This window comes from Pseudophryne corroboree, chromosome 8 (genome assembly GCF_028390025.1).
Source record: "Pseudophryne corroboree isolate aPseCor3 chromosome 8, aPseCor3.hap2, whole genome shotgun sequence".
NCBI lineage: Eukaryota > Metazoa > Chordata > Amphibia > Anura > Myobatrachidae > Pseudophryne > Pseudophryne corroboree.
In genome coordinates, this window is record NC_086451.1 from 110,162,404 (window position 1) to 110,177,384 (window position 14,981).

At 41.7% G+C, this 14,981-nt stretch overlaps 1 protein-coding gene across 4 annotated transcripts in view; it reads left to right on the forward strand.

The window, feature by feature from the left end:
• Nucleotides 1-14,981, forward strand: part of NEK6 (NIMA related kinase 6) — a 283,568-nt gene that overhangs the window by 163,478 nt on the left and 105,109 nt on the right. For 3 of the 4 annotated variants that reach the window (XM_063936856.1, XM_063936854.1, XM_063936857.1), the window contains one exon: nt 11,791-11,907. In XM_063936856.1, coding sequence (XP_063792926.1) covers nt 11,827-11,907 — 81 coding nt within the window. In that variant the 5' untranslated portion in view covers nt 11,791-11,826. Of the gene's footprint in view, nt 1-7,353; nt 7,492-11,790; nt 11,908-14,981 lie in introns of those variants that run through there. The other variant, XM_063936855.1, reaches the window with a different exon arrangement.

Genomic DNA, 14,981 nt, shown 5'->3' on the forward strand with positions numbered 1-14,981 from the left:
GGGAGTGGGGACTTCACCCAGAAGTCTTCCAACTGATTGTAAACCGTTGGGAAAAACCAAAGGTGGACATGATGGCGTCCCGTCTTAACAAGAAACTGGACAGATATTGCGCAAGGTCAAGGGACCCTCAGGCAATAGCGGTGGACGCTCTGGTGACACCGTGGGTGTACCAGTCAGTGTATGTGTTCCCTCCTCTGCCTCTCATACCAAAAGTACTGAGAATCATAAGAAGGAGAGGAGTAAGAACGATACTCGTGGTTCCGGATTGGCCAAGAAGGACTTGGTACCCGGAACTTCAAGAGATGCTCACGGAAGACCCGTGGCCTCTACCTCTAAGAAAGGACCTGCTCCAGCAGGGGCCTTGTCTGTTCCAAGACTTACCGCGGCTGCGTTTGACGGCATGGCGGTTGAACGCCGGATCCTGAAGGAAAAAGGCATTCCAGATGAAGTCATCCCTACCCTGGTCAAAGCCAGGAAGGATGTAAGCGCAAAACATTATCACCGCATTTGGCGAAAATATGTTGCGTGATGTGAGGCCAAGAAGGCCCCTACAGAGGAATTTCAACTAGGTCGTTTCCTCCATTTCCTGCAGACAGGACTGTCTATGGGCCTAAAATTAGGGTCCATTAAGGTTCAAATTTCGGCCCTGTCGATTTTCTTCCAGAAAGAACTGGCTTCAGTATCTGAAGTTCAGACATTGGTAAAAGGGGTACTGCATATACAACCTCCTTTTGTGCCTCCAGTGGCACCTTGGGATCTCAATGTTGTTTTGAGGTTCCTTAAGTCACATTGGTTGAACCACTCACCACTGTGGACTTAAAATATCATCTCACATGGAAGGTGACGATGCTGTTAGCCCTGGCTTCAACCAGGCGTGTGTCAGAATTGGCGGCTTTTATCATATAAAAGCCCTTACTTAATTTTTCATTCTGACAGGGCAGAATTGAGGACTCGTCCTCAATTTCTCCCTAAGGTGGTTTCTGCTTTTCACATGAACCAACCTGTTGTGGTGCCTGCGGCTACTAGGGACTTGGAGGACTCCAAGTTACTTGACGTTGTCAGGGCCCTGAAAATATATGTTTCCAGGACGGCTGGAGTCAGAAAATCTGACTCGCTGTTTATCCTGTATGCACCCAACAAGCTGGGTGCTCCTGCTTCTAAGCAGACTATTGCTCGTTGGATTTGTAGTACAATTCAGCTTGCACATTCTGTGGCAGGCCTGCCACAGCCAAAATCTGTAAAAGCCCATTCCACAAGGAAAGTGGGCTCATCTTGGGCGGCTGCCCGAGGGGTCTCGGCTTTACAACTTTGCCGAGCAGCTATTTGGTCAGGGGCAAACACGTTTGCTAAATTCTACAAATTTGATACCCTGGCTGAGGAGGACCTGGAGTTCTCTCATTCGGTGCTGCAGAGTCATCCGCACTCTCCCGCCCATTTGGGAGCTTTGGTATAATCCCCATGGTCCTTACGGAGTTCCCAGCATCCACTAGGACGTCAGAGAAAATAAGATTTTACTTACCGATAAATCTATTTCTCGTAGTCCGTAGTGGATGCTGGGCGCCCATCCCAAGTGCGGATTGTCTGCAATACTTGTACATAGTTATTGTTAACTAAATCGGGTTATTGTTGTTGTGAGCCATCTTTTCAGAGGCTCCTTCATTGTTATCATACTGTTAACTGGGTTCAGATCACAAGTTGTACGGTGTGATTGGTGTGGCTGGTATGAGTCTTACCCGGGATTCAATATCCTTCCTTATTATGTACGCTCGTCCGGGCACAGTATCCTAACTGAGGCTTGGAGGAGGGTCATAGGGGGAGGAGCCAGTGTACACCAGCTAGTCCTAAAGCTTTCTTTAGATGTGCCCAGTCTCCTGCGGAGCCGCTATTCCCCATGGTCCTTACGGAGTTCCCAGCATCCACTACGGACTACGAGAAATAGATTTATCGGTAAGTAAAATCTTATTTTTTTTGTGGGTGCAATAATCCTGTTTTCATGCGAAAAACACATGGATTCATAATAAGTTCCCATATCCATGTGTTTCTGCGCCTGCGAAAAAACAGGTTCATTATCAGGATTTTTTTCACGTGCCTCCAAAGCTGCGGACTATAGGAGCTAATTGATTTAGCCCCTGGGAGTCCATTAGCCCCAGTAATTTACTGCGACTAATTGAATTACCCTTCGAGGGCTCATACACCCAGGCATTAAAAACAGAAGTGCCTATTAGGAGCACACACAAAAACTTTGCCCTCGTCTTAGAGTATTCAAAATGCATTCACAGAGCCTAAATGCAGCATAACATGCTGTGGGCGTTATTCATTTGTTTTCGCGCTGCCAGCCACTGGATGGTGCCCAATGGAAAAATTCAATTGGCTGCTCTGTTTGGGCGTAATGGCTGCCGGCACCAGCATTTCAGCTCACACCCCTAGGTGCAGTGGGCTGACATTCTCAAAGTGACCTGTTTGAGCACCCCAAAGAGGGCGCGATACAAGATCAATTGAATTCGCCCTGCGAACTCCCGTCACTTTAGACAGGAGTTCAGGCGTGATATACCAATTGAATATCGCCCGACGATCAAGCCATAACGTTCATGGAGGGGGGTCAATTGTTTTGCATGCCCAATCTCCCATCTAAAAGGGTATATTGGGTATTTTGTTTGCGTAAAGCAGCTCAAATGGGTCACTTTGCGCATTTCAGCTCACCGCCCCCTGGGGGGTGCAAGCTGAAGTGCCCATGCTGACAGGTTATTGCGGCTGAACGGAGCTACAATTGTATAGCTCAATTGGGCGCCATCTGCTACCGGACATTTTTTTAATTCCCTCCATGACATCTGCAAAATTGACAAAAACTCATGCAGACTATCTTGTCATTAAAAAATGTTCGCTGAACACCTGCCATTAATGCCCATGTGTATGAGATCAAACTTGCACTTTGCAGGTGTCAAGAGGTGATTATCTACAGGAGTAGTGTTGGGTGTATATTCTACACTGGGGAGCGAGGATTTGTATGTGCAGGGAAAAGCAATAGGAAATGAGTGTAAGAGGAAACTGTATTGTATACTAACAATGCGATCCCCCCGCCCTCCCAAAAAATCTCCAAAAAGCAGAATGTTTTGACTGTGCAATGAGAGCTGGATAGGAAATTTCGGACAGAAATGTTCCGCCTGTTTTCATACTCTTTTTATTATGATTAGCAAGTCAAGATTACACTGACCTCTACTGCCACACAAAGCCGTATGGACTTAGGATGCGTTTTCCCAGAAGCTAACAGGTGGAAAACAGTTTACGATGTCTGCTTTATTTAATCAACAATTGTCAGACCTTTCATACAGTTGTATACATTTTGTGGTTTACTCCAAGCATGCAAAATTGAGCAACCCCCCTGTAATCACTGGATAGAGTACGGTAAGCTTAGGCTGAACGTTCCTCCCTGTACAGATTCTCTGTGAATGAATTCATGAACGTCCACTGAGTGTCGGGTGCTTACATTGTGGAGCACAAGCGCTCTAAAATATGTTTTCATTTGAAATGTGGGAAATTTTTGCTTGGAAAAAAAGCCAATGCAATTTAACTCTTTGAAATATGCAGTTTGACGGCTGGGTCCCACCCAATATGTACACATCCTGTTCCAGTCTGTGGACCTCTGCCCCTGAATATTCCCTCTGTGTAGTCTTATATTCTCCCCTGCTGCATATCATATATTCCTGAAATGACCGTATATAGTTCTTCTTTCATCAGATTCTCACCCGCTGCTTTTCCGGAACCTTACCTATTCATTTCTATCTGCTGTTGTACAGTAGATGTGTGGAATCCAAGTGTTAGTGTTCCGCATCACTCATCATATGCCCAGTGACATTCTGCTCTGTCAATCTGACTCTTGTTTGCAAGGGGGAAATCCTCTCTGGTACTAACCCATAAATGCTTCCCTTTATTATATATTGTTCATTTATTGTTCTGTCCAGTCATAATGTCTTTATGACCTAGATTCCTCATAAAGTCATCTAGAGATGAGTGCTGTTTCGCGTAATGGTATGGTCTATTCCGATGATGATTACATTTGAACAGTAATTATGTTTTAATTCACAACGAAAATGAACTCTGCATCTGCCTATACCGGCCTATTTGTTAATAGGAGATAAGAGCTTTCTCTGAGAAAAGGTTTAACCCCCATTATTAAATGGGGGGGGGGGGGGGGGGGGCTGCCCCATCCTATAAGGGTTACCGTTGGCAAAACTATTTGCTGCTTTCCCTCCCACAAATGTGTTCATTTTGATATAGTAAAACTGTGCAAACCCCCCTCCCCCACACACACACCCAAACCCCCAGCCATTTGTAAAGTCATACTGGGGAGATGTTAAATTAAATTAAATTTTAACTAACACAGTCTATTAAATGACAATTACTAAATGAATGGTTTGCTACATCTCCCACTATTACATTGTAATGAATAGAATTAAAATCTACAGTGCAGTAACACATATCTTTTCTCACACACTGCTTATGTGACGTTCAGTGTCAAAGGTAAAAGTCAGACGTTACGGAGAGACTGTGACACCACTTGAGTTTAGAACAAGACTCTTGTAGAGCAGGACTTCAGATGAGTAATTTTTGTAGGAGTGGAATCCACTCACAGATAACAGAGGCAGCTGTGTGTCCTTCACAGACAATAGGCTTTTTTGTGCTTCTCTGACACTGGGGCAGGCCGAAAATGGCATTTACGCAAAATTATTTGTGGTCATGGCCGCTTTATTTTCTAACGTGCTTACAAAGCGGTGATTGGGTTATTGTCTAGGAATGAATCACAGGTGTAGTTTATCATCCACTAATGTATTGCACACTATGAGAACCTGGAGAAAATTCTATGTTCTAGGAAACCAGAATATACATATAAATCTTCCCATATGTTACCTTGACCGTTAAAAAAAACAACAACAAAAAACCCCCTGAAGATATTCTGCAGTTTATAGGAGTGCCATTGTCTATAGCAGTCTATCTGTGCTGTAAACAACACTTTTACAGGTTGAGTCTCCCATATATGAAAATTCAATATCCAGAATATTCTGAAATCCATGTTTTTGAGCGTGACAGTGATACATACTTGCCTACTCTCCCAAAAGTAGGCAGGTATGCTGTGATAGTGACACCTTTTGCTTTCTGATGTTTCAGTGTACACAAACTTTGTTTCATGCACAAAATTATTCCGAATATTGTATAAAATTACCTTCAGGCTATGTATATAAGGTATACTGTATATTAAACAAATGCATTTTGTCATTTTGTGTTGAGACTTGGGTCCCATCCCTAAGATATCTCATGATGGTATGCGAATTTACATAAAAATCCAAAATACTTCTGGTCCCAAGCATTTTGTATATGGGAGCCTCAATCTGTGACATGTTAAAACACAGTATGGGGTAAGATAAATATTTGCTAACAGTAAATTTTTATTTAAAATAAATCAATCAACGTTCAGGGGCTAAAACACACATTTACTAACATTTTCATTGATTTTAGATTGGTTTTTGATAGTGTTCAATTCGATTAAAATCGACCTTTAGTAAATATACCACCAAAAGTCCAAAAGAATTTGTTCAACATATGAGGAGTGACTATTAAGTTACAAAACGGATGCTATAATTTATGTTAAATTATATTAAGTACATTTTAATTCCACTCCCCTCCTGCATCCTATGTTTATATACATGCTTGGGAGAGACCTAAGAATATCCTTAGAAAGAACTAAGGATCAAATAGGGTTGAGGTTACCAAAAGGTAAAAAAGTGGCAGATTAGATGGGCCAAGCGGTTCTGATCAAATTCCTTGTTTCCATCCACACACTGCTGCATTCTTATTTTCCATTGGTCAAAGCTGTGCTGTAGCTCATTATGTCAGTTGTTTCAACAGCTCCGTTGTTTTCTTCTTTACCTCAGTAACTGATGTAAAACGGGTTCCTTTGAGTACAGATTTGACTTTAGGGAAAAGAAAGAAGTCACACGGTGCTAGGTCTGGCGAGTATGGAGGGTGTTCTAGCACTGCAATCTGTTTCTCGGCCAAAAACTGCTTTACAGAGGGAGATGTGTGGGATGTTCCATTGTCCTGATGGAGAATGAAACCATTTTTCCATGAGTCTGGCCTATTTCTTCTGATTCTTTCCCACAAAGATAGTAGAACATTTTAACTTGCGCAGTATGGTTTATTTTGTACAAGTAAAGTCTAGTTAATTAATAGCTACCCCTCGCATATACTGTATACGCTTTTCAGGCGTAAGCTGTTGAAAAATGCACAAGAATTAGAGAGAAGGGTGTGGCGGAAAATGTTGACATGTATTGAAAGTCGACACGGATGAGAGGTAACAGCCACAATGTTGACATTGCCACTAACTCAACATTGTGAATATTGACATGCGGTATGTTGGCCATGTGGAGTCCCATAGAGCTGACGTTCCGGTTGTTGACATTGTGAATGTCCTATACCGATGAGAAAGATCCATTTAAATAAGCTTTGATGAGACAAAAATTGTTTTTTCAATATTTATAAATGGGTCTTTTTTTTTTTTTTAAATTGTTAACATAACATACACACACCCACACACATAAATATATATATATATATATATATATATATATATATATATATATATATATATATATATATATACATACATATACATACATACATACATACATACATACATACATACATACATACAGAGAGATAAATCCTTTAGGGTAATATTGCTAAATTACACATAATTAGTTGAAACCAATTTTAATTATTCACTTTTTGTTCTAGGCTTGTAATGTTTTTGTTTCTAAGCAGTCAGTCTCACTTATAAGAATGCGGGTTTACTGTAGCTGTATAAAAGTTAATAGCTCTGTGTTTCTGGATACTAGATAATGACTTGGAACTTCTACAAATTTTTTAAGTGGTCTTCATTTATGAATATTTATGAATTGTCACGTATTTCAGCAAATGTGTATAAACTTGTATTGTTATTTAGTGCGTAGAATCTCTGTAATGGCCAGGAATTCACATCTTGAGCGAGAAGCGTTGCATTTTAGGAAATCTGCTGTAGACCTTTCTCATGTGTGCATTCTGTATAAATAGGTGTGATGTTTTGTCTGAAAGTGTTGGCCCCAGGTAGCGGGCAGACTTCTCTCGCAGCGTTGGGCACAGAGCAGGGAGTCCTGCTGTTTGTGTCTGTGTTCTAGCTCCAGTTCATAAAGGAGGAGATATTACACGCAGTGTGTCATGTTTACTTTGGGAATGAATTACATTTAAGAAATGTAGTATCACGTGTCTGTCTGAGCCTGTTGAGGGACATGCAGCCACAATCAGGCACACTGTTGATGCTGTGGCTAGAGGCAGGGTCTCACAACAGAGTCTACGGTAGCTGACGGAAAAGTTTGGGGTGTAACATACAGGAGTAGCAGAGTCATAGAGTTATTTGGATCTTTTGCATTTTCCAATGCAGTTTTGCCGCTTTTGCAGCAGGTAAGAAATCTGCATACCACGTTCTGCTCAGTATACAAGAGACACAATAAGCACGTTAAGCTCAGTATTGCATACACATTGAGGAACAGCGTTGTATTGTTTATTAGAGATATTTTGAATTAAATCTAAATTTATTCCAGTGTTCTTCTTTTTATTTTTGTTCTGCGAATTTCTGGCGAATGCTGTTATTTTTTTTTATTTAAAAACTCTTTATAAATGATATACTCTTAAAGCAGAACACTGATTTTAAATGAGTGCCTTCTTTAATACTAAACCTTTTTTTTTTTTTTTTTTTAAAGGTTTCCTTTCATTCATACATTATTTCCATATATTTCAAAACCAATACGTTTGCCGTTCAGCATAAATATAAGTGTGGATTTAATGCATCAATACTGTATGTATTCATGAAGCTACTGTAGTTACTACTGTTCACTTTCTCACCAAATATTAGCTATGTGATAACCTGCTGGCGGCAATGTGTACTGCATTGGCTAATAGCTGCTATGTTGCAGCCAAACAGCCTAGAATAGTTTGTCTGACACATCTGAGCCAGGACATGCTGTCCCCAAGGTGTCAGCTGGATGCTACTCTGTGTAATACAGGGGAGATCCCGTTCCACCAAGTGCAGGAAGTTATGAATAAACTATCTTCCCGTCACAGGGAATGTGTTGTAATATTTATTTACATTTTCATTGGTGTCAAATGTTAAGGTGTGCTAAAACTTCCCATTCTGATGGGTGACTCCTCTGCTTTGTACTTTATAGCTGATGTTTATAAGTGACCCATACATGCAGGGCAGCCACCAGGGGGGGACTGTGGGGACTGGTGTCCCGGGCCCTTACAGAGAGGGAGGCCCACTCCTGGCTCCTGCCGCCAATACCTGTAGAGCTGCACCAGTCTGTGGATCAACAGCAGTCTGATGCACAAGGAGGACTTCTTAAAACAAGCCTTATCTGCGCATCAGCTCTCTGTAAACCATTCCTGTAGGTCCGCAACACTCCACCTATATGTAGCATCACAATGTATGACATCACATAGGGGTGGAACAGTGTGGCAGAATCTTTTTTTTTTTTTTTTTGTGGGGGGGGGGGGGGGACCGGCTCTATCTATTTTGTCAGTCCTGGGCCCCATAATTTCTGATGGCAGCCCTGCATACATGTGTACATCAGAACAATCAGTCCTGCAACTACAGTATGTTTTTCATAGACGCTGTGCATTAACATGGTCCATACGCGTTATCTTAGTCCTGTAGAAATGTTTTCACAAAGGGCATCTGAGATACTCTGTGTTCATTGTATTGATTGTTACAGAAGATTCGTAATCAGTGAAAAGGTCGACATAACAATGTGGACACCTCTTTATAATTGAGACTTTCATTGAGCTGTGTTTTGCACACTAAAAATGCAAGAGTTCTTGATCTGTCAGATGAATGGGTCATTTGGTGTATTAATTTCTTGACTTTGGCAAATACATTTCTAGTATACTAGTGACTTACTGTACCTGTACTTCCAAACCACAGTTTTAGTGGGCATGACTCAGATAAAGCAGCATTCCTGTGCTGGTAAATCACTGCTGTTCCTGTATGTGTAAATTACTTATTTCCTCTTGTAACTATGATCTTAGACCATAAAGATACGTAATAAAATAAGAAAATTAAAGAAAATAAAAAAAAGTGACTTTTGCTTGTGTTAATATGTATCTTGTATCCAAATGGGTATAGTGCATGAATGTAAAGCCCCTTTCAGACATAAGCCTAAAACCTGCATTTTTGCCTGTGAATATGCATTGACCCTGTTCAAGCTTATGTCTGAAAGGGTCTACTCGGATGGCGAGTTCGGGTCCACGGTTTTTTTTTTGGGACTTGCAACCTTGGTAGATGACCTGATTTAGGTCTGAAACGTGCAACCCGGGTCTTGATGACCTGGTTAACGCCTAAAAGGAATTATTTGCAGAGTACAGTTGCGCTTGGAGATGAGAGAATCTCCATGCGTCCACTGAATACCGGAAGACCCAGGTCCAGTGTGAAGGGTGATGACAAGGCAATAACCCAGGTCTATACCCAAGTGTGAAAGGGGTAACCCCGGCTACATACCGGGACCTGGGTCCGAGGGTTGAAATCTGGTAATTATGTCTAATTGTTCCTTCTAGAATCTATAAAGGGCAAGGCGCCGGAGTCCGGGGGCATCCGAAATGGGGGGCGTCCATGTAAATTAGGGGGCGTGGCCACACCAACATAATTTTAGTGAGTGGTGCGGCCCACAGACGCTGCTATAGGGGCGTCTGTGGCCGTCGACGTCACTGTCGGGGGTGTGCCCAGCACCTCCGTCGGTGCTGGGCTTCCCCCAGCTCTCCCATAGCATGAATGGATGCCGTGCGTATGCGCACGGCATCTTTACACGCTGGAGGGCAGGAAGCGGGCGGCTGTTCAAGCAGGGCGCCACAAAAGGGGCAGGGCGGGTTTTGCCTTTTAAAAATCGGGCAGGGTGCGGCGCCCTGCTAAAACAGCCTAGAGTGAACACTAATGTCTGAAAGAGGCTTAAGTGTGTGTTCATGTGTATCCTTTGTTTGTTTGTTTGTTTTTTTAATATGCTGTTGTATTTTATAATTTGCTACTTTCTTATATATTCTTCATTTTATAAATAACATGTGTACACATTATCATTTGGGATTAAAGGACAGATAATCTGAATGAAAAGTGCAATATAAAATTAATATTCTTGGTATGCAAACATTTGATTGCAGTCAGGCATGATTCTCCACGATGTTCCTATGCGTTCCAGCTATTAACATTTGCTGTTAAAATGCCCTTTTAGGCTTGCTACAATGTCCTGTGTCTGTTTATGATTTGTATGCGGTTCATATGTGGCATACCTGTGGAAGACATGTGCTGTATGTATACTTGCATACTTCCTCTGACAGATTAATATCCATGTAGAGTTTGCCATGATAGTACCATGTGAGAAATAACAGTAACATTTTCCTGCAATCAGTATCTGCAATAAAGCTAAATACATAAATAAATAGATTATACCGTGTTTTGTCAGTATATTGGCATTTTAATGTTTTTTCATACCAATAGCTGAGGTCATTATTGCAGGTCTCAAATGACATAGAGTTCTCAGCCCACTCATTTTATTTGGAAACGTTATAGTTGTATCTCCATGGATTTAACTATCTGAAAGGGTCCTAATTGCATCGAAATGTGACTAAGATGCATTTTCATCAAAAAAGACACCAGACGATAATGTCTCATAGGACCTGATGCGCGGAGAGGGGCTGTTTTAGCGCCATTGCAGCAATAATGTATGAGGATACATCTGTACTCCACTATACTCCCATTACTTTGCATATGGTTGTATTAAAGTTACCTTACAGCAACTATGCGGCATCCTAGCACCTCGCAACTATACGGCATCCAAGGTGAAACACCCCAATCGACTGAGCCTCTCCGTGAGGTGTAGCGTGCCTTTTTCTGTAAATGGTGTCTTATTTACATCGCAGATGCAGTGATGCTAAAGACAGTAATCTGCAACTTTTAACCGCAGGGGAATTAGAGTTGAGCACGTACAAAGTAGCAAATGAAGCATAATGGAACGTGGCATAAGAAGAAGCCGTGCTGTAGCCGCTGCATTGTACTGTAGCACTTTGCATATGGATGCAGATGCAGTCGCACACAGATATACAAATGTCGCACATGTATTTGAGCAGTGCAAGCTAGTAATGTACTTTTGCCTCTCTCAATTCTTTATATACGCGTATAAGACGCTGATTTTGAGCGGAAAAAAATCCTCTTGACGCAGGTGAGTAGCCTGGGACCTGGCATACAGAGAGAGCTATTTGCCACTACTAAAGCCACAGTATATGAGTATATGAGGACACGTGTATGTATATTTGTTTACTGTTTGCTTACCTGTGTACGTGAACTCACAAGTGGGGGGGGGGGGGGGGGGGGGAACACCACATCAGATATGAGCCCATGTTTATACAGTATTTTGTTTTGCTTGAGAACAGTTTCTAGTGATGCCTTTAACATATACTATACTGTCCGGTTTCAGTCAGCCAGTTTTGCTTACATAGGGAAAGCCCTGCAGGACACACTTATTTTCTCTTGATGAGAATGTTGAGGAACCAGTTTAGGAAAACAGAAATATCTATACCTTAAATGCAGACACACAACTGCCGCTTATGTTAACTGAATCCTGTAAGTAAATTTATGATGAGTTAAGGATGCCAGATGGATTGCTGCAACCTGTATCTTCAAAATGTGCCGTCACGTAACAGTCTTTCTTTTCCTTTCAGTCACATTAAACTGCATGTGTGAACTGGAATGTTGCCATGGACGGACCTCACCACCTAGAAGACCAGAACAGTCCGCTGTGCAAAGTGCAAGGACAGGAATATCCACATGATGGTCAAGTAAGTTCTGGCTCTTTTGTATACAAGTCCTGAGATTTAAATACAATCTTTTACAACAATTTGTTTTTAGTAACATCTGTTTTTATTAAGTTCAGATGATAATTGGTAATTAAACCTGTTTTGCATTTTCCCATGGCTGCGACTGTGTGCAAGACCTGAGTGTAGTTGCATCACACTCATTCACAATAAGTCAGACTGGTTTTCAATAAAAGACTGCATGTGACATGCTGATTATTTGGCATCTTCATTTTTTCCAAGATGTCCGTCTGCTTTCTATTTCACCATGGTCAGGGCTGCTTGCAGAGCGCATGCTGTCAGGGTGCCTGTTTAAAGCACCACTATCCAATAGTCCGTCCTCCGATTTACCATCAATTCTTTCCTCCAGGCTCCTTCCCACCTGTCAAAAGGACCATTACCCAAGAGCCCATACTCCAATGATTTCCCATCAAACCTTCTTTTAGGCTTATTCCTATATGTTGAAGGAACTTTGGCCCATCCTCAGATGATTTCCCATCAATTCTTCCTATATGCTCTTTACCATTGCTCCCATTGTTCTGACAACTGAAAACTACTGCTTTATACCTCATGACTATTTTGTCCACCACCAACCAAACCGCAAAAAGGTCTTGGCCGCACTGCCACAAGAGGGCTGTATGGAAAATGTCCTCAGGGAGAGAGCATAACACAATATAAAGCTTGATTTAGTTCTTTTGGTTTCCAATATCATCTCTATGCTGATGACACCCAAATCTATCTTTCCTCTCCAGACCTCTCCCCTGCTCTCCTCACTCGTATCTCCAACTGTCTCTCTGCTACCTCTTCCTGGATGTCCCAGCGCTTTCTTAAACTTAACATGTCTAAGACCGAGCTGATCATCTTCCCTCCCTCCCGCATAACCTCACCTCCTACAATCTCATTATCTATTGATGGCACTACGATCTCCTCTAGCCCCCAAGTGCGCTGTCTTGGAGTAATCCTTGACTCCTCCCTCTCCTTCAAACCACACATTCAGCACCTCTCACAAACCTGCCATTTTCATCTAAAAAATATTTCCAGGATCAGACCCTTTCTGACCCAGGATGCTACTAAGACTCTTATCCACTCACTGGTCATCTCCAGACTGGACTACTGTAATTTGCTCCTGACTGGCATTCCTGACAAATACCTCTCTCCACTCCGATCTATCCTCAATGCTGCTGCCCGGCTCATCTTCCTCACCAAACGCACTACGTCCACCTCTCCTCTCTTACTAGACCTTCACTGGCTCCCCTTCCCTTTCAGAATCCATTTCAAGCTTCTCACACTCGCTTACAAAGCCCTCACCCACTCCTCTCCCATCTACATCTCTGACCTTAACTCCTTTTACACTCCCACCCGTCCTTTTCGCTCTGCTAATGCACGCCGACTCTCCTGCCTACGGATTACTTCCTCCCGCTCCTACCTCCAAGATTTTTCACGTGCTGCACCACTTCTTTGGAATTCCCTACCTCTCCCCCTCAGACTCTCCACCTCTCTACAAAACTTCAAACGGGCTCTCAAGACCCACTTCTTCACCAAACCCAGACAAATCTCATCCTAACCCTCTGTTCTACGCTCTCTATGTACCCCATCTGTGTCACCCCTGTCTGTCTACCCCTCCCCTTTAGAATGTAAGCTCTCACGAGCAGGGCCCTCTTCCCTCATGTGCTTATCCTTTCTTACTTTAATAATCTTCAACTGCACCAAATCCATCAGTCTTCTGCCACCTGATACTTATTCCAGTGTCATCGGCTGATGTAACTATGTACTTGTCCTATACTGTCATCAACTGTAAGTTGCTGTTTTCCTGTTTGATTATTTGTTTATGTACTCTGTAATTGGGCGCTGCGGAACCCTTGTGGCACCATATAAATAAAGGATAATAATAAAGGATAATAATTTAGAAGCTCTTGGCTTACTGAACTTGCTATTACAAATGTTCTTCTGATATGTGGGGTTTATGTTTACAGTATCTATTTGTAGTGTACCTACAAATAAAGCCCATGCCTCATGGTGTCAAGTTCTCATTAATAACAAACGGTAATAACAATTAAAAAAAAAGTATAGTAAAAAAAAAAAAATTTCCCCAAATATTTGTACAGTACCAGTCAAAAGTTTGGACACTTTCTCATTTAGTTGAATGAGAAAGTGTGTGTATGTATTTGTGTGTGTGTATATGTGTGTGTGTGTGTGTGTGTGTGTGTGTGTGTGTGTGTGTATATATATATATATATATATATATATATACATATATATGTGTGTGTGTGTGTGTGTGTATATATATATATATATATATATATATATATATATATATATATATTGATAAAGCTAAATATTTATCTTACTTAAAACTCTTTAAAAGGTCTAAGAACACTGTACGCTATTGACGTATGGAATACCGTAAGGGTACGCACGTTGCGTAACAATCGCTTAGCCGTAGTCGAGACGCTCAAGCTTCACGTTCGCTCACGGCCAAGAGATCACAGGCAGACACGCTATTGGCTGCCGACTAACGTAATGATACGCTATTAGCGTAGCGGACGCTCGGGACCACGAGGAGATCACAAGCGGCGCTGACGCTCACAGTGTAAAACCTTTGTATCTATACCATAAAACAATGTATTATGCAGTAAACCTTGGTGTAGTGATAGGGTGTAGATGTAACAGTATAACCTTATTAACTTAAAGCTGTACGAGCGTCTCCGACGCTCAGAGAATACTTAGAAATATAAGAAATACACAGATACCGATCTTAGGTTCTAACACCTTCTATGAACGTTCTATTTGCAAAAGAATAATACAATACAAGTCATACACTACCAATATAACATAGACTAACTAACCAGATAACTACACATGAAATACAATACAATAGAATTACGTTTAAGGGAAAATGAGAGAGAAAGAGGAGAAGAGAGAGAGAGAGATATGGCTCACAATAACAATAAAGACAATATGATTGCGGAGAAAACTTACGCACAAAGGGAACGATCGCATGCGCCTTTCTGAATATCCAGCTCCCGATTATCAGTGATGAGAACCGTTGAAGAGAGTGA